Below are 27715 nucleotides of genomic sequence, written 5' to 3'. Positions count from 1 at the left end.
AACAATGGCCATGAGCATTAAGATATTTAGTGAAGAATTATTTTACTGAATTGTGTGATACCCTTGAACACTGCAGGTTCAGTGGATAGGAATGAATTTTTTTAGATTTTTTAAGTTTTTTAGTGCTTGCCTATAATACAAAACATTGACAGTTAAGGGCCATAATTCAAATAAAATCTTTGACAGAATTACCTTCTCCTGGACATGTTTGGGAATCATGATTGTAAACAAGTATTCCAACTTTCAAATTAATATCTCAAACAGTTCAGTCAAAAAGTGGACTGGTACTAAAAACTTAACCAAGATTCTAAGTCGATAAAAGGCCTTAATTTTTAAAAAAATCCTTGACAGAGTTACCTTCTCTTGCGTACAGATGGGGGTAATGATGTGAAATAGCATTAAAAGTTTCAAAGCAATATCTCAAAGGGTTAAGGCAATAAGTGGATTTTACCCATATTCAATGTATTTTCTAAGTCAAAAAGGGCATAATTCTGTCAAAAACCTTGACAGAGTTATGTCCTCTTGTCTGTTGATGAAGGTCGTGATGGTAAACAAGTATGGTCAGTTTCAAAGCAATACCTCCAATGGTTTTGAAATAAAGTGAGGTGGTACAAAAAACTTAACCAAGCTCAATACACTTTCTAAGTCAAAAAAGGGCCATAATTCTGTCAAAAACCTTGACAGAGTTATGTACTCTTGTCTGTAGATGGAGGTTATGATGGTGAACAAGTATGGTAAGTTTCAAAGCCATACTTGTAATACTTCTGAAATAAAGTGGGGTGGTACGAAAAACTTAACCAAGGTGTGACGCCAACGCCGACGCCGACGCCGACGCCGGGGCGAGTAGGATAGCTCCCCTTTTCATAGAAAAGTCGAGCTAAAAACTGCCCCATTCTTTCAATAAACTAAGCGTGATAGGTAATTTCTAATGGATATTTACAGAAATTTCGTTTGGATCTGTGCATTATTTATTGTTTATGCAGACTTAATTATTAAAATAAAGAAATTATGGCAAAATGAACTTATTTTGATTTTCACCCATTCACTCACTATATACCTTTGGATGGCAAAATGTCACTTTAAGCAATACTTTAAATTAAAAGGTTTTTTTTTAAATAGATTTTTAACAGAGATTTTTGCCGAAAGATGTTTTTTGGTATAGATCTAAAAGTTGTAACACATTTCTAGGAGTTTGTTTTCTATAAAATTCATAAATTAACATGATTTCACAGTATTTTCAGAATGAAACAGTTTGTGACACAGCATTAATGTTATATTTCTTAATTTATAGCAGAGCTAAAAACAAACTCTACAACCTTGTCTTCATAACAAAGCAAAAAAACACACACAAAAAAAACACAGCATTCATGAAACCATATCCAATCATCTGAAAAAGAAAACCGGTAAATCACATCGGTAAATCACACATAGTGAATGACATACATTATCAAACCATTGCAGGAGAGCTGTAGCTCGTTTCCATGTGATGTCATAGCACTGAAACGCATGCTTGCATCTTGACGGTGTCAGCATATCTATATTTAAAATTGAATTATAAATTTATATCTAATCTTCATACCTCCACCATTGTACAGCATAAACAACATTCTGCCCCGTTATTTGATTCATTAGTAGGATGCAAGATCACTAAAATTCAGCATTATAATTTATCTTTAGGATGCAAGATCACTAAAATTCAGCATTATAATTTATCTTATAACAAACAAACATGTCATTATGACCTGATGTATAATGACTTAACAATAAGAAATGTTATTATGAGCTTTATATCTATCTAAATATAAAAAGATATGTCACAAATAACCTTATTTCATTTATTTCATTAAGTTACTAAGGTTTGTTCTACATGTTTATGCAGCAAAAAGTGAAAAAGAGTCCATTCTCATAAAGTACAAATGTACTGTAATTCGATATTTCATAGTTTACTACTTAATATTCCTTGTTCACCTTCACTATAAAATGAAGCCATATTTTGTAACCATCCTCATGTTAAATTGTTCACATTAATGCAAACTTCATAAATGATTATCAAGAGCTGTCTCACTACGACACAGAGGAACAGTGCACTCCATTTGGCTAAGTGCTAGATAGTTAACTGCATTCTTTCTTAATAAACACACAATTTGAGTTAAAGATCACAATGTCCTTGACCTTTACCTTTTGACCTAAAAATAGGTGTAGCATGTAAAACTCAAGATGGTGCAACAACATACAAAGTTTGAAGTTCCCAGGGATATGCAGCCAGTTTAATATTTGTTTATTTAAGTACCAAGTGACCTACCGTAATAACCTAAAATGGACATAACAACTGCAAAGTGCATACACATACAAGTACAAAGTTTGAAGCCCCTAGCTCAATTAACTTTAAATTATGAATAGTTTTTATTACAGGTCTCAGTGACTTTGACCTTTTGACCCCCCTCAAAAAGAATGCATCTAGGTGCATCTAAAGTTCAGAGTTATAGGTCAATGCACTTTGATTTAATGGCCAGTTTTATTATTTTTAATAATAACATGTCCCAAGTGACCTTTGACCTATTGCTCTGAAAATGTAATAAAAAATTTAATTTGTTAAATAGATAATTTGCCTTGATGACTTATGGGATCCAGTATTAAGTAATTTCAATTAATGTAATTTTTTTATGTAATTTTCTTGTTGCAGTATTTCTTTTATTTGATTTGTTTTATATAGAGTCTGAGGAGACAGTGGCTGACATCAGAATCTCTCACAGGGTGCTCTTGAAAACTTATAAAGAACATTAAAACACATAATCTAGTGCATTTGTATACCAGTGTAGATATTTGCAGTGGCACGTTCCAGAGTTTCTATTTCATTTGGCTTCAGATATGGGAAATCTATTTTGTCACCAAGGTATTTGTGGCAACTCTTCACATTACTACAAGCTGCAATATTGTTGTTCCGGGCTTCCGTCGCACAACAGTATTTAATTGTAGTCTCACTGATAAATTATAAGTAATACACTTATATATATTATAATAGCAACATGATATGGTGGCTGATTTGTGACAATCGTGTTTTCGCCCCGCGACCACGCAAAGCAAAAAGTCAAGAATTAATAAGTTAAAAATGGAGGGCGCGGAGATAAAACACGCAAATCAGCCATAATGACATTAAACTATCTCATTACCAGAGCAACTGACAACCCCAAATTCAATACAAGACTAGTCCAGTATCTCAGGTAAAGGTTGATATTTATTTCTTCAAGTGCCATAACAAGTTTAAAGCAATTTAGATTCATTTAACCCATATCTTCAAATTGTACAGAAATTTCTTTAACTATAAACTACTCAATTTGTATAAAAGACCTGTCTCTCTTTACATTTGAAGTTATCCATTGTATATAACACTAAATGTACAATTGTACGCTTTAACAACAAATATACAAATGTACACTTTTACAATAAATGTACAAATGTACACTATTTCACTAAATGTACAAATGTACACTCTAACACTAAATGTACAAATGTACACTATAACATTAAATATACAAATGTACACTAGTTCTCTAAATGTACACAAGTACACTAACACTAAATATACAAATGTACACTACTTCTCTTAATGTACACTATAACACTAAATATGCAAATGTATGTAATAACACTTAATGTACACTTATTATAATAACACTTAAATGCCCATTATCCCTCAAAAATGTTTTTATTTTTATTTCTCAAAAGCTTTTAAACTTTGGTGTTCAATTTATTGACCAATTACCGGAACCATCTTTCTCATCTGTTGCTTTTTAGCAAAAAGTATTTATAGTGAATAAGTATTTTGTATGGAAGTTTAAATACTACTTTGTTTACATTTTGCTACATTTACAACAAATAAATTCACATTTATCACAAATTTCTTCAGGATACAAGCATCTAACCATCATTTAAACATTTTAAAATTCATGTTTGCCTTTTCTGAGGAAGAAACTTTTTTTTAAAAATCTAAAAAAAAGTTTTTGAGGCATAATGTGCATTTAATGTACAAATGTACACTATAACACTAATTATTATATAATCTATAAATAGCTTTGAAATGCCTTTCACTGATTGGCTAAGCAAGCAACTTTTTGTAAAAAATACCAGGTCAATATCAGACTACATTCATTGTTTTTTTCTCCTAAAAATAGATTTTCAGAGTATATTCACTGGTGTTTCTTCTAAAAAAAGACGCGAGATTATGACATGACGTCATGCTAACTTGGCTGTTATATATTATTCTCCAAAAAAAAATGTTGGATGATTTGTAAATAAGAGTCAAATTAGTCTATTTTAGTTACTGTCTTTACATTTTAAAGAACACTAAGAATAAGCTTGCTAATGCGTTCATTTAAAAGAAAGGGCCAATTTATGGAAAAATTAGACAAGCTGAAAAATGTTGATTTCCGATGTAGGCAATGGCAGATTTAATAAGCAATATAAAAGCTATTTATAAATTATATAATAAAACAGATATGTACTTTTTAGCTGTACTCTTTATCGCCTCAGTCAATATTAATTTTTTCAGTACATATCACATCATATTCAGCAGCTAAATAGTCCATATTTGTATAATAACACTATAACACTAAATATACACTGTAACACTAAATGTACAAGCTACGGTCTTTACTGTATACCCCTATATGAAAACAGAAACATTTAATTTTGTATAGCAAGGATTTTTTATGGAAATTGTCTTTTACATCAATTAGCTGACATTCCAAAATCAAATATATTTTGCATATTTTTATAATGTGATTTAATTAACCTGTCAATAAGGCCCCCACGGCCGTATAATTAATATTATCAGAATTGACAGGTAAATAAAATCAATATAAGGTCTTATTTTGAAGTTTTTGCCGGAGCTCAAACATACAAAGACACATTGGAATTGTAATCATCCTTTTTATAAAGCCAATTTCTGTATAATTGAGAGACCAAACCAGTAGTTTGAATTTAATAGAAAATCCTTGCAATCTATTTTATCAATGAGTATATAATTCTAAAATTAACTTCAACATAATTGTAACTTGGTCAATTATCAAAACCACATTTTCTAAAAAGAAAATTCAAATGACAAACTTGATTTTAAAATTCAACAGGTTATAGTAGTGCTGCATTTCGAACCCTTCATGATAAAAACATGACCTTAATTTACCTGTGTATATATTGTTAGCTGCCCTTGAAAGGGTTTCCATTTCACATGGTTGACAATAAGGGAACTGTATTGTATTTAAATATCTTTGGGTTGATTGAACATTTTGAACGGCTGCGATCAAGTTATTTCTTGTTTCAGTGGCAGCTGTATATTTCACCTGCATTTGTCTGCAAAACAAAACGTGCAAAACCAAATCACCATGTGTAACCTGTACCTCTATATATGAGTGAACAAAATCACCATGTAAAATGTGCAATCCTCCAGAAGAGTAAACAAACAAAACAAATTTAGGAAAAATATTGGAAGAAACAAAAGTTGTATGACAGCACTTTATTGCTCCATAATACTCCAATTATTCAAACCCATATTAATGTGGATGTTGATTTCAGTGTTGCATCTAGGCTGCACAATTGTGCCAGTAATAGCCTAATTTTTGCAGATCGTGCATTTTAATGCAGTTAATGCGCACCAAGTCACGTATCTGATGATCTTTTCAACTTAATTCAGTTAATTTTCGCAGTAATGACTAAAATATGTACTAAATCGTGTGGAGCAGCTGACGGCGTAATCTCACTTGTGTATTGACTGACGGTTTGATATGCGCACTTAGTATTGGTCAATTTTTTATTTTTCTATTTCCCTTGCTGAGCGGACAATAGCTGTCAAAAATGCCTAAACATAAAATAAATGAATTCTTTTCGGTATGTCGATCATATTGTTAGGTAGATGCATGTCCCTCACATTTTTCAGTTAGGTGGGGGACAATCCCCCATAATTTTGAAATTCTAGATGCAACACTGTGCTATGAAATATGTATATGAAGATTGGTGTAAATACCTCAAAAAAAAGAAGTAATAGTAAGAAAATAATTTCTAACAAAGTTATGAGTTCAAGGGGTAGATAATTCCTAATAAAACGTTCCCAGACTTATGAACCTTGGTCATATTTGATGTAGATGATGACAAGGAACATTTAAGTGAAGTAAATAGCTCTAGAAATAAGAAATTACAGTTAAACAGTTTTATGGTCAGTTCTGGGTTCAAGAGGCAGATATTTCTGGAAATATTGGTGCTATAGCGAGATAGGTCAAGGTCATTTCTTGAAATGTATGGGAAATTCAAAAACACTGTCTGTTCTTTTGATAAAATGTCAAATGTTTCAAGAACTGTTACAATAAAATGTTCATAGTTTTGTATTTATGGTAGATGCTGATAAATTTCCCATTTTTAAGAGTAACATGTTATATTTATAATTTCAAGATTTGAACATAGAAAAGAAAACATTTTTGACACAAAAATGTGCAAAAATTAGCAAACACTTTTTTATTTCATTTGTATTAATGTGCAATCACAATGATTGTGTAACCTGTACCAAAAAACATAATATCCTGCAATATGAGAGCTGTTAGTATGACAGCCTTTCACTATTCTCAGTGCTTGATAGTAAAACACATAAGCCTTGATAATGAAGGGAAAAAGCCATAAAATCTAGGTCAGAGTTATTGGCCTTATATAAGTTACCTATAATTATGATCTTGAAGATATGTATTAATTAAGTTTCAAAACCTTCAGTGCTTAAGGCAAAAATTTGACCAGAAATTTTTTAACTTCACAAAGGGCCATAAGTCTGTCAAAATCATGCTCAAATTAAACAGTGACCTATTATGAAGTAGTTATCAGCTAATATCTTAATGATACAAGAACTTTTACAAGAAGATGCACAAAAAACTGTAACCAGTGCCAAGTGTAAACATAATGTGCCAGTGCAAACCCAAGAAGGACAACCCTCTCTTTCTCATTATGAGCTTAAAGACTGCCTATATAAAAGAAAGTGCAATAACTCAATAATGGACCAACAAACTTGATCAGATTTTGATAGAAATACAACATTTTCTTAATAATTAAAAAACAATCATTCATATTCCATCTCTATCGAGATCTAACACATCAATTGTAATAATATGATAGTTAACTCACTGTGGAGGGATTCTGTCTAAGTCTGACCATTTTCTGACAGCATGAGCCAGCTGGTTGACAGCATGTTGTAGAAGTACACGGGCATTAGTCCATTTGTAATTGGCCACACTGACACGCTGTTTCTTGTCCATTAGTTCATCAAACTTTGCCTCTAGTTTATTTTCTTCTACACTTCCGTATTCTCCACCAAATATATCCGCTATATTCAAGAAAAATAACAAATTACTGAAAATAGTATTTTTCTGTTTTAAAACAAATGATAATAAAGAAATATGCTCATAATTGAATTGAAATTTGTTTTTTGTGTGATTCTTAGCCCGAAATGAGTGAAAAGCATTACAAGGGACTTGGTGATTAACCTACACTTATGACCATGAGTCACTTGGTTCAACAGAATTCTATAATCAGCGGGTTTTGGAAATATGATCATGCATGCAAACCCAGAATTTTTTCTTACACTAATTGTAATGCCTGGTGAAGCACAGGTGCCTGACACATAAAACACTCAACCAAACTTCCTATTACACCTATATATACAATCACAACTGTTTATTATAAATATAAGACAGTATAAGGAGGATATTCAGGGCTTTTTTTCACAGGTTGGGGAAGCAGCCCTGCCATTAATTTTTGGGGAAAATTATATGGTATATTTTGCAAAAGGGTGAGAAAAAACTTGATGTTAATTCAATTTTTGGGGAAAACTCCATGATTTGAAAGAATTTTTCTGCATGGAAGCTGCCCTTAAAACAACCCCTGCTTCAGAAGGAAAAACACCTGTGTGGTGAAGTACTGATATCACCAGTATTTATCTTATAGTTTAAATAGTGAAAAGAAAAATGCAGAAAATTTATTCTCACATAATAACCCATCTCTTTCCTCATACAGCTTTTTCAATACATCAGCATCCTTCAAAAGAACATTTGCTTCCCTTTCTAAATCTTGATGTTGTTTTTGTAAGTCTGTAAAATGTTGTTTACAGACTTCTTCCTTGTTGAGAGCTTCCAGATATTCTTCCTACAACACATATATAGAGGATATATATTGAATAAGTGTAAGTTCAATACTGTATATAAATGCTATATTCTATTTATAACATACCCAAAATAAAGATGAGTGTTGAAAGTGCAAAAGAATAATTTTTAATTGACCAATCCATTATAACTGTAACACTACATTTAGCACGTCTTTACACTATGTTTGTATATAAGCAAATGACATTGTACCAAAATATATGCATGCAATACCATTCCTACAGAGTCGCAAAATCAGCATGAGTATGATTGTGATCTTTACACAATTATTTCTTTAACCCATTACTTCATATACACGCCTTTTAACGCCTTTTTCACCCCCCCCCCTTTTTGTTGTCTCAAATGGTGAAAAAATGCCTTATTTAGGCCCCCAACACTTGTTTTTGTTTGAGAAATGTTGTTTAAAAAAGTGACCACTTTTTCGGCGCGGCCCCCCAACCAAAAGATACATCAGGGGGTTGCCAGAAGGGGGATGTGCCCCCTTCTGTTTTGGGGGGTTTGAAGGGGGGCGGAGTCCCCCTCATCGCCAAGAAAATTTTGGACTTGTGAGAGGCTATAAATGACCTCAGATTGATCATAAGGTAACGTGTAACCAACGCTGAAAAGCATTTGACTCTATCTCAATCCATTGAGAAGTTGCAGCACTTTGAAATCAATTATGATGGAAAAAATCAATGCAAAATAGTGATTTTTGGCAATTTTGAGATGTCCCCTCATTGCCATGGTAACAGAAAATTTAAGCCTGAGCATGTTGTTGCAAGGGCAATGGTCCAGTCAACATTTGTGCCAAGTTTGATTAGTGTTGAAGCAGTTTTTATAGTTTTATAGCAATTTGAACTTGTAATGGGAGACTTTTCAATGAAAACAGCCATTTTTCACAAAATGCTCATGAAGTAATGGGTTAACTTATACCTTGGAATATTTTAGAACATATAAAATTAATGGAATGCATCAGAGAATAAAAATCCCACTGTGTAAGGGGGGTAACATATCTATTTTCTTAAAACAGAAACTGTCCCCAATTAAATCTTGAAAATTGCCCCCAAAAAATTGAAGCAAGCTCAGCCCTAAGGCATTATAGGAAATATTTAGAAGTTAATAATTGGTTGCTGCTAGCTTGATTACAGTACTATCTCTATTTAACACCCCTGGAGCTTGCATATTTTCAAAAGGGGGGGGGTTGGGGGTGCTAATTAGAACTATAACAAGAGCTGTCGGTAGGACAGCAACGCTCGACTATTCTTAGTGCTTGATAGTAAAAAAAGCCTTGATTAAAAGGTAAAATTTTCTAAGTAAAGAAAAAGGCAAAAATTTTCTTTAAATCCATATAACAGTTAAAGGCCTTGGAGAGAGTCCTATTATGCTCTCAAAGAAGAGTATAAAATTTCAACATGTTTCAAAGCCTTATGCCAATGAATTTTGAAAATATTTGAGGTATTACAAAAACTTTAACGTAAATTCTAAGTCGAAAAAGGAGCATAATTCTGTCAAAATGCTTGATAGAGTTACCTCCTCCTGTCTACAGGTTGGGGTCATGATGGTGAACAAGTGTGCAAAGTTTCAAAGCCATATGTCAATGGACTTTGAAAATATTTGAACTATTACAAAAACTTTAACATAAGTGGTTACGCCGACGCCAACGCCGACGCTCGGGTGACTGCAATAGCTCTACTTATTCTTATCGAATAGTCAAGCTAAAAATGTCCTTATAAATACATGTATGTTGATCAAAGATATAATTTAATTATACAAATCATTATTCATTATTATAATCTAATTTATAATACAGGATGATATCATTTTAATGTGTTTACATTACTGGAGCGTCATTTATTATTCTTTCTAAATGAAAATATTTGGATTTTTTTTTTTATTGTTCTTTTATAATTGATTATAAATCTATAAGGTGAGAGGTTTTTTCCTACAAAATGTGGTGGGTTGGGGGGCTCTAAGGGTGGGTGTTATATGGACATAAGAAGGTATATTTCATCAAAACCGAAGATTTCATTTTAAAGTGTCTTCAGTTCATTCAATGTCTGCTGCCATTTTAAAACACAAACCCACAAATAAATACCTTTAGTATTTATAAAGTTATAGCAAGGAAACCCTTATCCCATTTACAAATAATTTGCCTGTGAATAGTGCATAATCTAATTGCAAATATAATCACTTTTGTACTTATTCTGAGCTTTGAAATGAAAAATGTAAACCTCTATAATTCATTATATTGATAACTGAAATTGACAGAGCAAACATTACATGAACATATTTGTTTCTGTCAGTGCTATTGAAAAGATATTATATATTTTGAATAGTAAATAAACTAAGTTCAATGATCAATGCCAAAGTATCACAAACAGAGACATTTTGTGCAATTCAATGCAACCAAACATTCCACCAATCTGAACCTAGAGACATGACTTATTCAATCACCAATATCACCAACATGTTACCTGTGACATACCACAATGAAAATCATAAGACAGTTTCATTCTAGTGCTTTCATCTATTCAACAATCCTTTATGAAAATAACAATGTCATATTTTGACCAAACATAAACACAATGCAATACCATCACCAGATCAACCGAGATCTCACCTCAGATCACAACACAGGCACTAGACACAATTATTTTACCCATATATGCTCATAATACTATATATAAAATATTCTTTATATATAGTATTATGAGCATATATGGGTAAATTAATTGTGTCTAGTGCCTGTGGATCACAAGAACATAATCAAAACATTTTATACCATGCACCGGATAAAAACCAGAAACTGTGCGATAGTTTAACCTGTTCAGTTGACAACTTTTTATCATATTCTTTTTCTTTAAACATTTGCTTGATGCTGCCTGGCAACATATTCTCTACATCTGTCTTCTCCTTCTTTCTGATGTAATAATTATAATATGTCATTGATATTGAGTGATGTCATCAATGATGTCATTATTTTCAATATAAATATACAGTCAAACCTGAGTCTAAAAGACCAGTAAAATCAAATTGAAATAGATATCAATATCTTTTTATAAGTACTATTTCAAAACATGATTGTTTACATTGTTTATGATTGTTTACATTGAAGGTTAATCTGCTGTTTTAGTTACTGCTTTTATAATAGAGTTTATACTCTGGAATTTTCTTTCAAAACAGGACTGACTGTATATTTAACAACACTAAAATTTCTAAATGATCTATTCAATAAAGTCTTTTCACATTGCTAAGATCTTAGAGAGTTAGTTTGTATTTAGAAGAGTTTGAAACAGTGAATGAAAGTCCCAATAAATTGGTTTGAAGCTTAAATGATACCAAAATAATAAGTTTCAACCTGTTCAAATATTCATGATATTTATAAATTGTATTGAACCAGTCAAATTGATCACAATGATCATAAAACTGAACCAGTCAACAAACTAGCAATGTGAAAAAACTCTGGGGGACATAACTGAAGCCGGGTACCTGTTCCTGAGATAACTGTGAATCATAATCAGCTTGTGTTTTAAATATATCACCAATTGATTTATTTTTCATCATTTTGTCAACATCATCCTTCTCTTTCTTCCTGTTAAAACATATATATAAACAAAAGTGCAAATATATAGCTACATGACATATAATCTTAGAGTGAGTGTTTCGTTACCTTGATTTTAAAAAAAAAATCTTGAGGTTTTTGTTGGTTTTAAAGCATTCTGAAGCATTTTCATGAAAATTTTGAAAATTTATTTAAAAGTAAAAAATTGTGAAGCTGACAGAGAAAGTAATTTGTACATTTTAAACAGCAATCCAAGTCTTTGACCAAAAAGGGTCAATGTATTATGTAAAAAAAACAACAAAAAAACAAAAACAGAGTGTAAGCCATGTAGTGGTAAGGTGGTGATAAATACTGCAAATCAATGGTAATATTTTAATATCTATTTCAAGAATGTTGACCTCATATAACAGCAATAATTATTTGCAGAGTAAACAATAGAATATCCAAAACTTCAGCATTTGCTGCTGAAATATTGTGTGTCATGTTAAAAATAAAAAAAAAGAACACCAAAGCTTTTATCTGAATTAAATCAATGTAACTACATATCTGTCCGGACACATGGTACTGTAGTATGTACACTTTAGTTAATTTTGATACCCTCTTTGACGGGCCTCGGATATAAATGTCAACATAATCAGAAGTAAACAAACTAGACTGTTAGTTATGAGAAGAACCTAGCTGTACTGTGTCAAATTTTCGTACCTCTAGCTTTAAAATTATGAAACTTGTGTAGAAAAATGTTAACAAGAGGGCCATGATGGCCCTGAGGTCGCTCACCTGTATATAGGCCCCCCCCACCCCCGGGCCAATTTTTACCCAAGGGCTTTTATTTGTTTTTTTGAACAGACTTGGTAGACACCCATAAGAAGATGTTTCATGCTAAACATCTAAGTTCTAGCTCATTGACTTTTTTAAAAGAAGATTTTTAAAGTTTTTACTATACACATATAGTTAAAAACAATGACACCCCTGGGGCAGGGCCAGTTTTGACCCCCGGGCGTTTATTTTAACAAACTTTGTAGATATATACTTAAAGATGTTTCATGCTTAATATCTAAACTCTAGCTATTTGGGTTTTTCCAAAGAAGATTTTTAAGTTTTTGCTATACACATATAAGGAAAATCAATGACCCCCGCAGGCAAGGCCAGTTTTGACCCCAGGGCTTTTATTTGAACATACTTGGTAGACACCCATTATAACATGTTTCATGCTAAATATCTTAGCTCTAGCTCTTTGAGTTCTTTAAAAAATGATTTTTTAAGTTTTTACTATATGCATATAGGGAAAATCAATGACCCCCTGGGGCGGGGCAAATTTTGACCCCAGGGCTTTTATTTGAACAAACTTGGTAGACACTCATTAGAAGATGTTTCATGCTAAATATCTTAGCTCTAGCTCTTTGGGTTCTTTAAAAGAAGATTTTTTAAGTTTTTACTATATGCATATAGGGAAAATCTATGACCCCCTGGGGCGGGGTCAATTTTGACCCCAGGGCTTTTATTTGAACAAACTTAGTAGACATTCACTAGAAGATGTTTCATGCCAAATATCTAAGCTCTAGCTCTTATGGTTCTTTAAAAGAAGATTTTTTAAGTTTTTACTATATGCATATAGGGAAAATCAATGCCCCCCTGGGGCGGGGCCAATTTTGACCCCAGGGCTTTTATTTGAACAAACTTGGTAGACACTCACTAGAAGATGTTTCATGCCAAATATCTAAGCTCTAGCTCTTATGGTTCTTTAAAAGAAGATTTTTTAAGTTTTTACTATATGCATATAGGGAAAATCAATGCCCCCCTGGGGCGGGGCCAATTTTGACCCCAGGGCTTTAATTTGAACAAACTTGGTAGACACTCACTAGAAGATGTTTCATGCTTAATATCTTAGCTCTAGCTCTTTGGGTTCTTTAAAAGAAGATTTTTTAAGTTTTTACTATATGCAGATAGGGAAAATCAATGACCCCCTGGGGCGGGGCCAATTTTGACCCCAGGGCTTTTATTTGAACAAACTTGGTAGACATTCACTAGAAGATGTTTCATGCCAAATATCTAAGCTCTAGCTGTTACGGTTCTTTAAAAGAAGATTTTTTAAGTTTTTACTATATGCTTATAGAGAAAATCAATGCCCCCCTGGGGCGGGGCCAATTTTGACCTCAGGGCTTTTATTTGAACAAACTTGGTAGACACTCACTAGAAGATGTTTCATGCCAAATATCTAAGCTCTAGCTCTTATGGTTTTTTAAAAGAAGATATTTAAAGTTTTTTCTTTTGGTTGCCATGGCAACCAGAGTTCTGCATGGAATTAAATTCTTTGAACAATTTTTAAAAGTGACCACCAAAGAAACATTCCTGTGAAGTTTGGATGAAATTGGCTCAGTGGTTTATGAGGAGATGTCATTTAAAGCAAAAGTTTACGGACGGACGGACGACGGACGGATGACGGACGGACGGACGCCGGACGAAAAGCGATCACAAAAGCTCACCCTGTCACTTTGTGACAGGTGAGCTAAAAAAGTGTCCAGTTGATGGTCCCTGACCAGTAGAGGCTGCAATTATGCAGCTTTAACATATTAACATAAATTTAACTATTCAATAGCAACAGTGAGTGGCAAAGATAACATTATTTTATAAATAACTGTCAACTTAAACACATGTTCTAGCCAGGGGGGTAAATGAAATATGGTCTTCTTTATGACAGTGGCACTAGGTTAACATATAAACTATTTATATAATTTAAGTAGAAAATGTAGTATTATTTCAAATAAACTAAACGACAGTGGTTTTATCAGTGGCATCTGTGTAGTTCAGGTCTGTTCATAACACCAGCATTATATTGCCACAGCAATGCCACTGAAAACCCTTCCTCTCAATACTTGAAGCATGTACAGAAACCCAATGGTATGTCCCGCAACCTTCCATTGACTGTCGACTTAATAGCTTACCTTGGTATGTTCCAAAACCTTTCATTGACTTGATTAGCTTACCTTGGTTAATGTCCCATAACTTTCCATTGACTGGATAGCTTACAGATGCTAGAAAATCAAAATACAAATCCAAAGCAAAAACCAACAGGCAGACAAAGCATACAATACATACGTTTGAATATTCAGTTGCTTCAAGGTATTCTCCACCTCCTGAATTGTCAGAGCAACATCTTCTGCAGCTTTCTTCTTTACCTCATAGTTCTTAAGTGCATTTTGAGTCTCTAAATTCTGGATTTGTTTCTCCAACTCTATGTATCTCATTAACTGTTCTTTGTCAACCTTAAATGAAATTTAGAAATGTTACACCTATTCTGATTGATTAAATCTATTTTGCATATTTGTTATACTGTTTTCTATTGGCTAATGGCTAATTAATCAATTATATTCTGTCTTTAAGTATGTAATATCAAATTTAATCAGTCTAACATGTATATTATGAGATGCATAAGATTCTTCTGTTGAGCTGCTAAAAGTTGGCTTTTTTGTTTTGTTTTTTACTCAATTTCATTGACTGAATTCAATCATCCAGGGTCCAAAGGTTATAAAAATATTTTTTAAGTTTAAACTCAGATCTCAGGTATTTGATTGGTCAGAAACTGGCATAGAATGTATACTAACCAATAAAAAAATTCTGGAACTTGAGTCAGAACTCAAGTTTTACAGGATATAACATGAACTGTGTTTGGTCAATTCTTTATTATTGTTAAATCATTTAATTTCAATGAAACAATGTCTAGCAATAAAATAAGACAACATCAAATACGACAAATAGAGGGAGACAATAATATGCATGAGCCTGTTGAGTCATTATTTAAATAGAAAATGCACAAAATTACAAATGGAAAATATTCATTACATTTAATTACAGTAAAAAAAGAGTGCCAATGTCACAAAATACAACTCACAAATTCTGAGTTTCATAGTTATTTATAGTATTTATATTAAAATTTCTCAATTCATGACAACTAAATAGTCATGATCAATACACACATTTACCTTTTTTGTATCTGACCTTAGAACTCTGTATGTTTCTGTGACATTGCCCCCTGATAGGACCCATTTAAACCTCTCATGCTGCCTTTGTTAACAAATTTTGAGGGCAACTTTCAGCTGACCACAAATTTTAAACAGTCTAAACTATATAGACTGTAGGCAGACTATTGCTGATAGTTATGGAACTGATTGCTATGTGAACTGTATAGGTCAAGATAAATCAATGTGTCCACTAATTGTTACACCATTAGTTTATATTCAGTGAAAGGATGAAGTAATTCAAAGTCAGTAACCATAACCAAAAAGAAAAGAAGACCCTTCTTTCAAATGTGCAGTAAAGATATGCAGATCATGTGTGTTTTTTCCCAAATTACTGCATAACAAATTTTACAGTGACACAACTTACTGTAAAACAATCTTACAGGGAGACAATCCCAACTTACTGAAAAACAATCTTACAGGGAGACAATCCCAACTAAAACAGTCTTACAGGGAGACAATCCCCACTTACTGTAAAACAATCTTACAGAGAAACAATCTCAACTTACTGTAAAACAATCTTACAGGGAGACAATCCAAACTTACACTAAAACAATCTTACAGGGAGACATTCAAGATTTACTGTAAAGCAATCTTACAGGGAGACAATCCCCACTCACTGTAAAACAATCTTACAGGGAGACAATCCCCACTTACTGTAAAACAATCTTACAGGGAGACAATCCAAACTTACTGTAAAAAAATCTTTCAATATGAGACATTCCCAAATTACAGTAAAACAATCTTACAGGGAGACAATCTCCACTTACCGTTAAACAATCTTACAGGGAGACAATCCCAACTTACACTAAAACAATCTTACAGGGAGACATTCAAGATTTACTGTAAAGTAATCTTACAGGGAGACAATCCTGACTAACTGTAAAGCAATCTTACAGGGAGACAATCCCCACTTACTGTAAAACAATCTTACAGGGAGACAATCCCCACTTACTGTAAAGCAATCATACAGGGAGACATCCCCACTTACTGTAAAACAATCTTACAGGGAGACAATCCCCACTTACTGTAAAGCAATCTTACAGGGAGACATCCCCACTTACTGTAAAACAATCTTACAGGAGACAATCCCCACTTACAGTAAAACAATCTTACAGGGAGACAATCCCCACTTACTGTTAAACAATCTTACAGGGAGACAATCCCAACTTACTGTAAAACAATCTTATAGGGAGACAATCCCCACTTAAAGTAAAACAATCTTACAGGGAGACAATCCAGACTTTCTGTAAAGCAATCTTACAGGGAGACATTCCCCACTTACTGTAAAGCAATCTTACAGGGAGACATCCCCACTTACTGTAAAACAATCTTACAGGGAGACAATCCCCACTTACAGTCAAACAATCCTACAGGGAGACAATCCCCACTTACTGTTAAACAATCTTACAGGGAGACATCCCCACTTACAGTAAAACAATCTTACAGGGAGACAATCCCCACTTACAGTCAAACAATCCTACAGGGAGACAATCCCCACTTACTGTTAAACAATCTTACAGGGAAACAATCCTGACTAACTGTAAAACAATCTTACAGGGAGACAATCCCCACTTATTGTTAAACAATCTTACAGGGAAACAATCCAGACTTTCTGTAAAGCAATCTTACAGGGAGACAATCCCACTTACTGTAAACAATCTTAGAGGTAAACAATCTTACAGGGAGACAATCCCCACTTACAGTAAAACAATCTTACAGGGAGACAATCCCCACTTACTGTAAACAATCTTAGAGGTTAACAATCTTACAGGGAGACAATCCCCACTTACAGTAAAACAATCTTACAGGGAGACAATCCAGACTTACTGTAAAGCAATCTTACAGGGAGACAATCCCACTTACTGTAAAACAATCTTACAGGGAGACAATCCCCACTTACTGTAAAACAATCTTACAGGGAGACAATCCAGACTTACTGTAGAAAACTATACAGTGAGACAAACATGCAAATATAAGGTGATATACAATTTAAACAACATTGTTTTCCAAATTTCATACCTTTCCTTCCTATAACAAAATGTAGAACAAAAATCTTTAGAAAGTCATGCTAGCTCACATAAAATAACAAAAAGTTTAAGGCTCAATATTACAAAATCTTTCAAATAATTTAAAAAAATCAATTTGTTAAAAAAAACTTATAATAAAATACAATGATTTAATTTATGTTACAATGTGTTGTTACTTTGTAAGGCTACACCTGGCCTGACATTGTATCAGTGGCAAACTTTCTACTTAACCTGATGATAAATGTTTTTTTGATTAAAATTAATACATTCACAAAATAATGTACTTAGCACTCAAACACATTTTCATCTAATTTACTAATCGGTAAATGCTTAGTCTTAAAAAATATATATGATAAAATACATCATTTTCCTATATTTAAAAAATGTTTAATATTTGTTTTTGCCTTAAAAGACTTTAAAAATGTAACAATACAAAATATTTACCCCAGACATTTTGCTTTCTTTTTAATTGCCTGTCTTGAACAATCCTGAAAATAGAACAGAATAAACATGTAAAGATAATGTCTATAAAAACTTATTATTCAGAGAATTTTTCTTTTTGCTTAACAAAGATACATTCACGCAATTGTATATAGATTGCCCTTAAGAAAGTAAAGATGGCCCTAGACCACTCACTTTAGATTTATTGCTAGGAAATGTCAAAATTCTTCCACAGAAAAGCAATTAATTCACATTGGGTGCACTATTTTTGCTCACAACTGGTTGATTTATAAAACATTTCCTAGTCACAGTTGTAAAAAAATCTATCTGACGTTGTTTTTATCCGTCTTAATATGCCAAATATCTAAGGTCTGGGTAAGAAAAGAACTTTTAAAGATGTCATTTTTCATTGTTAGCTTCCATGACCTACATGTGCAATTGACTGGAACCAATTTTAACATTTTGTAGAGACTGCAATCTAAGTACCATTCCTGTGATGTCAGGTCACTTTGTGACTAACATAAGCAAAACAAAGATGACAGTTATAGGAATTAAAAGTGTGATTATGGAAATAAATAAACCTCCAAGCAAAAATAATAATTATTACAACCTTGATTTCTTCCAAAATGTGTCACCATTAAAAATAAACTGGAATACAACACTCTGACTCTGACCTGACTGATACAAGAATGTGTTTCAATCAACTGTTTGTATTTATACATTTATATTCACAGCAACTGACATTATAACTGTTTTTGTGCATACAGAACAAGTTACTTTTAAAAGTTTGGTCATGCTTTACAAGGGCTTTTTTTACTACATGTATATAACATTATACAAGGGCTTTCTAAGTTAGTCATGGACAAAACAGCATTTCAATAAACATCACAAGAGGACCATGATGGATCTCTTAGACCAGAGATACATTTCTATAAAAGGTAGCAATTCAAATGTTCAAGTCAGTAATGAGGTCACATTTGATTTATCCTTTTTTTCCCAGCCAGCATTTAAAAAATAAATATTTGTAGAGGCATTGTGCTTAATGGGAAATATTGAAGCTCTCCAGGCATTGTAGATTCAGAAAAGACCACTTTATGATTTTCCCTATACAAGTCTATAAGAATAAACTTAGTGACGTCCAGGACTGGCCAGTTTTGAACCCTGGGGTCTAAAATACGTTCTGCCATGTCCTGATCAACGGTCCATCTTGGTATAAGTCCACCCTGTTGCATGGTCCTTAATAACATGTATGCACCTAAATTATATAACTAACAGTATACTTGTAAAGGTCCACTAAGCTATGATACATAACAAATAATGAAAAATCCAATCTAATCTTAGTATTGTAGTTTCTAAGAAGAAGTACATGTATATTGTGAAGTATTTTTTGTAAAACATAAAATCTTTTAATTATCGATATTGACAGGGGCTTTTTATTATTAGGTCTGTTACCTGGCTTATTGTCTCCCTTTTAAAATCAGTGACTTGTTTTGATTTGCTTGACTGATTTTTTGTATTCATCCGCGGTTATTATAAATAAGCCGCTCAACTAGTTTTTGGTACAGTTTGTATGACACGTTTTTCATGGAATGTTAAATTTTTTTCAGTATTTGGCAATCCTACATGGCCTAGTGCCTTCAAACTACATGCCCCTTTACAGCTGTAGATTCAAGTTGATTGGATAAAATAAAATTTATGGGACTGTTGGCTAAAACTAAAATGTCAGGTTTTTGGATGACTTATTTAGTATATTTTTATAATTTATTCATGAATTGAAGGGAAGTCACAAAAATTGATGAGAATAAGGCATAATTTAATTTAAGGCATACATTACTAGACCAACTGCAATAGTTATCACCATTTTAACAATAGTAATAATGCCATCAATGGACAAATAATAAATCAGATGAAAACAATTTGTAAACATGCTATTGTCAATCTCAATTGTTGTTTTACTTAAGTCACAACTAACTTGAATGTATTATGTTAAACAGTACTTCTTTCTTTATAGATCTACAAAAAACTGAAGACAGACCTTCATTATTTTCACGGCGTTAATTCTCAATCAGATATCAATATTTCACTTGGGTACGAATGAATATGGGTACAAAACATAATTTACAACAAAATAAAAAAAACTTACAATGATGAACGTAAATCAATAAATAATATAAAGTTCACTAATAATTATCAACACATTCCTTATGTGAATGCAATTAATCTGTCTTGGTGTCAAATATAAGTAAAATATTTCTAATGATAACAATTTTACTGTAAATAAAACAGGTGCGACGCCTTTTGCGTTTCCTAGCAACATTATTTTTTACGAATAGAGTTTTTATCATCATGGTCACTCTAGTGCATGTAAGTTTAGCCACTAAGAAAGGATAAAAAGTGAAATAAAAGATCAATAAAAAATATTATATACAATTATAATAATAAACAAAGGAAAATGTATAGAGTAGCCCTGGTTTGCAATTACCAATCTGGCAGTTTGTACTGCACTGCTTAATGGTGTGGTCTGCATATCATACCACCGAAATGAATACTTACAATGTACTGCTACAACCTGTAGCAGTCAAAATGACGACTCAGCTTTATGATAAATAAGTACCATTATTGAAAACTGTACTGGGACACCAAAATTAAAAAGCTGTAAAAGGGCATTTTCGGGTTAATCAGGTACATTAAAAAATATATATACAATATATATAAAAATATATATAAAAGTAATATATTTGAAGGGTATATATATAATTGACTTTAAAATGGTAATAGGCTGTTTCAGTGGAAAACTGTTTACAAAAAAATGAAAATGTGTAGTTGCCTGGAAATCAACCTATGGTTAAGAATTATTGATGGTATATCTTGGGTTTGTACATCATATAGAGCTCAAAGTCAATATGACAAAGATTTAGTAGGTGACACTTATATGGGACATATAGAGCTTCTGTGTAACAGTTGATACGTCACCCGACGTGCAGATGTACTTTGTAGTCAAACGTGGGGGACAAGGGGTTTATGCCTTGATATTAATGGGTTCTTGGTTTATTTCTATATTACCACCTAAGCAACCAAGGGAGTTCGATTTGCCATTTCGGTTGACCTGTTTATAAATACATGTGCACGACACAGAAAAGACCATATGATATATTCACCCCAAAAACAAAGTTTTCTATGCCATTGGCACTCATTGAGATGTTGGTCATTCTTTGATGTTGTTCATTGTTGACTTCAGGTGATGTCATGTGATTTTTACCAAGCATGTCATGGAGTTTCATTTTACAATATAAGGCAATATTTACAGGTGACTTACTACAAAACACAGATTGGATGTATTGGTTTAGTAGGACTACATTTGTTTCTGATAGTGTGTCGTGGACAAGTTTGTTTTGAGATGTAAGAGGCGGATGTGTTACTGAATCCACCTAGAACACGTGACACCTAGCGGCATGTTGGGCGAAAATGTTGAATATACGACAGCCTTAACGGTCCTTTAGTGACACCTTCACCTCTGTTATATTACTCTATGTATTCGTTAAAAGTATATGCCTTTCAAAAAAAAAGAGGAGAAAATAGTAAATATTTATCACAATAATATCAACAAAATTAAAGGAGAGAAACAATCTTGTAATGCAACAACAGTAGTGCAACTTATTATAAAATACTGAAACCTCTGTTCATCACTTTATTGTTTTAAATAATACATTGACAGAATTATACTTTTTTACTATAACGTAATATGGATATTTTCATACTCCTCGGGATTCAAAGATAATAAATGTGTTAGGTTATGAAATCTAAAATTAACCGATATACATTCTGAACGTTATTTATTGAAATTTCCGTTTGCCACTTGCATTATTGATTTCTTTATCATTATTATTATTATTATTATTATTATTATTATTTCAAAGTAAAATATAAAATTGAACACAAATATGGCAAAATGTGAAGTTATTCTGAAATTGTATGGGCATAAATATGTCACTTTAAGCTTGCCGCTATTGTCATCTAATAATTAAGACATGCTACATAATTATGTATATTACTTTGTACAAAATTGGCGTTCTCAAAGTTTCGTTAGTGTTTTAAGGGTGACTTCTCTCATGATCCCGGAAAACCTTAAACTTATCGTTTTAACAAAAGAACTATGTTCAAATTCTTTATTTTGAATAGGTTCGTTTTGTTTTCTTTTACACAATATAGCCTATTGAAAGTTAATCAACAATGTCATTCTTTTGAATCAAATTCAACTTATTGTTTCGTTTGTTTAACAGACAAAAACATGTATATTTGAGATCAGGACAGGTGAGATGGTTATATTGAATATTCCGTCAATTATTTTGATGTTTTGTGCGTGCGTGTATATGCGTGTGTGCATGCGTAAGTGCGAACATATACAATGTGATATGAAATAGTAGAACATTTGATATCAAACATTATAATAAAATGAAATGGTGCTAAATTACAAATACAACAGTCTGAAAATGTCTGCAAAGATCAATCTTTGGACATTGAAAAAAGTTAGCTATACCTTTATGAATCCTCAAAACATGTCTTTTTGCTAACTACATGTATAGTGAAATGGTGGTGACAGAATTATCCGAAATTGACGTCCTTGTAAATATTTACATCATCTGCGATGATATTTTCGCATCATAAGATATCATTTACAGTATATAAGACCGACCTTAAACAATTAAAACAATTTTAATTAACAAGTGGCCAAGTACAATGTAGTGTGTACAGCTGAGAGGGCATGTTTAAAATACTTGTTGGTGGTGTTGGTGGTTGTGTTGTTGTCATTTTAATGGGTATTATATTCATTCTTATGTAACTTTATTTGTAACGTATATTTTCATTACCGCTTACCATGCAGTGCAATATACCGTCGAGCATATTTAAAATTAATGCTAAGAAGGACACATAGGCTTAGTGGTTATGGTACCTGCTTCTCAGCTCAGGTATGATTGGTTCAATCACTTGTGAGAGCATGACTATGTTAGTTTATACATAATTATTTACTTTAGTTTGTGTCTGTAGCTATAAGATTATTGAAAGACTCTCGAATTCGGTCCTTGAACCATCCAGTACTAAGCAATGAGTGTATAGTCTATTGCTCACGGAAACCATTACTTGCCCCTGACGGGGTTTGAACCCACGCAGCCAACAATCCTTATATAATTGGTCCCACACCACACTCATATGACACCAGTGAAGACCTTCACAGGAAACGATATCGAGGTTGTTTTAAGAGTAGCATAAGGTTCAAATTCATATGCTCGAGACAAAACGCTTTTAAAAACGTCATTTTCTATAGAAATTACTTTCACCGAAACGTAATCGGTGAAGCGTTTTTGAATCGAAATAAAGTATTAACAAAATACATGTAAAAAATACGAAAGAATGCAAGCTAAATGAAATGACACAATTAAAGATTTGAAAATAAAAACAAAAATATTACCTGACTTAAAAACAAATGCGTTAATCCAAATAAAAGTTCGGTGTAATTCAACAAATACGATTTATAAAAGTCTACACTGTAGAACTCGATAGATTTCAAAATCGCTTATTCCAACTTATTCTATATTTACATTATTTGTAAATCGATTTTTCATATGAAGTTCATTACTACACTAACTTTTGCATTTGTTACGCATAAATAAATCAGTAAAGCAACACTCGATCGGGTATTTATTATTGATTTGGTCAATAGCAACTTGGTAACACTGACTTAAACTTCCGACACAAATCTGTATACAGTATCTGTGCACTGTATATTAATATTTCGTTGTTGAATAATTTCCAGTTCATACTCAAGTTTTGTGTTGAACATTACTCCAGAGACGTTAAAAACTCATACTACAATTTCACATCATCATCATCATCATCATCATCACCGCCACGATCATCATAATTATATTAATTCAAGGTATTATCTAGTATTGGTCAAGTATTGGTGCATGTGACATATCATTCCTGTTATTATGGAGAAATGCATTTAATTAAATTATAATTTGCAATATTAAGGGGAAATGTGAAATCCTTTATTGTACTTATTAAAAGATCAATAACTAGTACAAATGGTAAAGAAATTTGAAGGAAGTTTTAGCCAGTAAAATTCCGTTACGATATAAAATTTCAAATGTACAATGAATAGGGTGTCCAACATTACTCAGCTTCGATGAACTCGATAATAAAAAAATATCTTATATTGTAAATGGATCGAGTGCAGGTTTGATCGCGCCGGTCATGTCGGCGTCTCCGCAAAAATCAGGAGAACTAACTGCTTTCGTGAGATCAAAACTGCTATGCAGTTGTCCCCCTTGTAATGGTAGTACAGACGAAGACGACTGACCTGACTGACTGATTGAATCAATGATTGATTAATTGATTGATTGATTGCTTTTATTCGGATTTAAAACACATAATGATATTTTTTTCAATCAAATAAGGTATTTCAAATTCAGGTGTGAGATATTGCTGCACAAGGTTCGTAAAAGCTGACATAAAACAGTTTACAGTACAATTTGACCTTCAGAGGAAACAAACACAAGAAAACCATAAAAGTAGACTATCCTGACCAATTATTTGATTTGAAAGAAGTAGACTACCTCTCTCAAAAGTAGAAATTTAACAATGTAAATATATCACAATCCATAATCACATTATTTCGTAAAACAATATGCAACTACATATTAATAACTTGAAATGACACAGGCAAATGAACACTTTGTTAAATCAAGTATTGCCAATGAAAACCCATGTTTTCCACTGGGGTCCATTAATTATACTTACTTAATTACATCAATATACAAAAAACATAGAGCTATATTTCTGTGATACAAGTCTCCGAGAAGAAAAAAAGAACAACAAACAAGCATATATTAAAACAATGTATATGTATACCAACAGATTTTTAGGATTTAGAAGTTACATTATTTATATTTCTATAACATGAACCTTTTCCATGATAGCCAAAAATCTAAATATCAAGGTGGGTGATCACATCACTTTTGTTTACAGTAACATTGGGTCTCCGCTGATTGCCGTGTCATAAATTAAAATAGAAATTGCTTACAATTTGTTATATTTTTCAATATTTGAAAAATAATCATATACAAATGTACTATGTTCCAATAGTACATACATTTCTAATTTAGTTTTTTGTAATTTTCCTATTTGCAACCCAATGTTATCGCATATTTTTATCAAATTTTGCAGCAAAGAAAATTTCTGGCGGTTATATTATTTGACCAATTTGTAATTTCAAGTGGTAACTGCTTTCCACGAAAATGGACATTTATATTTGAAAGGAAACGATGAACAATGCAATTCAGAACAAAATGAAACCAAACATGCGCAAATCACTCCAATTCGCTAGAATGAGTGGGTACAGTAAAATGATATTTCAAGATAGTTTTGAAATACGTGTCTTTTTTATTCGTTTTCACAAAAATGTCATGTGGAATAGACAATATATGACATGTTTCTCAAAAATGTTAACGACATCAACTTAAGGTTTTTCTTTGTAACTATTTCTGAGCACGGTGTGGAACCTCATATTCATCTCAAAATTGAACATCGGTAAAAAAATAAATATTATGTGAATTTCCGCTGCTCCAGACGTGCGCTATAACTCGATAGATGAAGGAGAAAATAGGTCAATCACAGGGTTAGTTTTCGATTTTTTAAAACATTTATATAAAATTCAAAGCTTTTTATAAGAAAATCGAAATATGAATCCACCCTCCTGACTTTCTTCTATATTAACGCATTAAAAAATTGAAAACTTACTCTGTTATTGACCTGTTTTAAGAAGTACATGTAATAATATAGTGTGGTAGAAATTAAAGTTTGAAAAGTGGCTGAACAAACAAGCTTTTAAATAGTGTAATGTTGATAATGAGATCCCTCAAAATCAAAACTGGACACGTCCATTGTATATATGTAATAAAATCAGCTGTTTGAGGATGAATCCCCCCCCCCCCCCCCCCCGACATTCTGTGCTAGGAAATGTCATATTTTCTTCAATACATCCGGGTATCATTTTTGACGCTGCACGATTTATATAATATTTGAGAGTTTGTGGTTTGCTTTAACATGCCACAAGTCATGACAAATATCTAAGTTTTGGACATCACACAGGACCACAAGGTGATGCTTTATGCCAAAATTCTATACTCTATATTGTATAATTCTATATTGTAGTTCCAGAAGAACGTTTTTTTTGTGACATTTTCACTATAAAATTCTATGTTTACAAACTTAGTGACCCCAAAATGTTCTGGGCAGCAGTTTTCCAATGAAAACGTAAATGTGTTTCCTAGAAATGTTTGACCCAACGGGCGTGATTTTTATTATTTTTGTACAGGACGAAAAGATGAACCTGCATGCCATAAGTAAATATAATCAATGTGGCAACCAGGCAAATGTTTTTACATGTGGAGCATGGTTTATATTACAATGTACTTCCGTAAAGGACAAATAGGTAGATGCTAAATATCTAAGCTTTGTGAACTGTAGTTTCTGACGATATTTAAAGATTTCATTTTAAATTTTAGCCAGTGTGGCCTTCTTATGCACCAGACTTGAACCATTTATTTAAATTTTGCAGAGGGTCATCCAATGATCATTCCTGTAAAAGTCCGGTCAATATGAGCAAGGTGGTTAAGGAAGATCTTGTTTAAAGAATATTGTAGATAATGACGAACATCAGACAAATTATCATCATAAAAGCTCATCCCTGAGCTCAAAGCGTCCAGGTGAGCTAAAATCATAGCAGGACACATCAATCACAAACAATTTGATATTGACTGCGATCATATAATTTCCTGTTGACTTTATTTCTTGTCACAATGTCTATAATGAGGTACCCTGGAGCTAATTTGAAAAAAGTGCAGCTTTGAAATGCAATAAAATATTAATGTTGCATAAATGAGAATGTATAACAACCGCCTAAGGCATGTTATAATACATCATTCTCCGGAAGGCAGTGAGTGACATGTCTTGTTATCTATGTAACCATTACAAAAATACACATGTAACACTCGTCCTGATCAATATTCAACACATAAAAATATCTAAACATCCTTATGTTCGTTTCTTTTTGTATTGAAAGAATTTAATACAAAACTTTATTCAGCTAGAGGTAATTAGCAATATTTGCATGGAACGTGAGCTATGGTCTGTTCAATTTCTGCATTTTTTTCTTCTTTCTGTCTGGCCAGTTTAAATTCTTCTTTTTGAAATTTTGAAAACTCTTTTTAAGGAAAATTTTCAGTTTATAAATACTTTTTAATTTAAAGCTAAGCTTGATAACTTAAATAAAAGGTTATTTTGCACAATTGTTCTGATTGAATGTATCTACATGTACATGTTTATAATAATTATTGAAGATGATCTTTCTATTTTATCAAAACTAACAGATTTTTCCAGATGGTTTTATTTATCATTATATTCCAAAATATGATAACAAAGATCAACATGGAA

At 32.4% G+C, this 27715-nt stretch overlaps 1 protein-coding gene across 14 annotated transcripts in view; it reads right to left on the bottom strand.

Annotated features, from left to right (window-relative positions):
• The window catches only part of LOC132732000 (uncharacterized), a 39658-nt gene extending 15818 nt beyond the window's left edge, over positions 1 to 23840 (bottom strand). For 11 of the 14 annotated variants that reach the window (XM_060718327.1, XM_060718332.1, XM_060718329.1 and 8 more), the window contains exons 1-8: positions 23688 to 23840; positions 18224 to 18267; positions 14830 to 14996; positions 11661 to 11763; positions 8019 to 8175; positions 7159 to 7357; positions 2812 to 2981; positions 1444 to 1535 (exon numbers count right to left, since the gene is read on the bottom strand). In XM_060718327.1, the coding sequence (XP_060574310.1) occupies positions 1444 to 1535; positions 2812 to 2981; positions 7159 to 7357; positions 8019 to 8175; positions 11661 to 11763; positions 14830 to 14996; positions 18224 to 18232 (897 nt within the window). In that variant the 5' untranslated portion in view covers positions 18233 to 18267; positions 23688 to 23840. Of the gene's footprint in view, positions 1 to 1443; positions 1536 to 2811; positions 2982 to 5182; positions 5350 to 7158; positions 7358 to 8018; positions 8176 to 10994; positions 11092 to 11660; positions 11764 to 14829; positions 14997 to 18223; positions 18268 to 20363; positions 20522 to 23687 lie in introns of those variants that run through there. The other 3 variants (XM_060718328.1, XM_060718325.1, XM_060718326.1) reach the window with 3 other exon arrangements.
• Between the last annotated feature and the right edge of the window lie 3875 nt (positions 23841 to 27715).

The sequence above is a fragment of the Ruditapes philippinarum genome, unplaced genomic scaffold (genome assembly GCF_026571515.1).
Source record: "Ruditapes philippinarum isolate M1 unplaced genomic scaffold, ASM2657151v2 ctg3128_1_1_1_1, whole genome shotgun sequence".
Taxonomy (NCBI): Eukaryota; Metazoa; Mollusca; class Bivalvia; order Venerida; family Veneridae; genus Ruditapes; species Ruditapes philippinarum.
The sequence above is the reverse complement of the archived record's forward strand: the minus strand, read 5'-3'. Positions and strand labels throughout refer to the sequence as shown.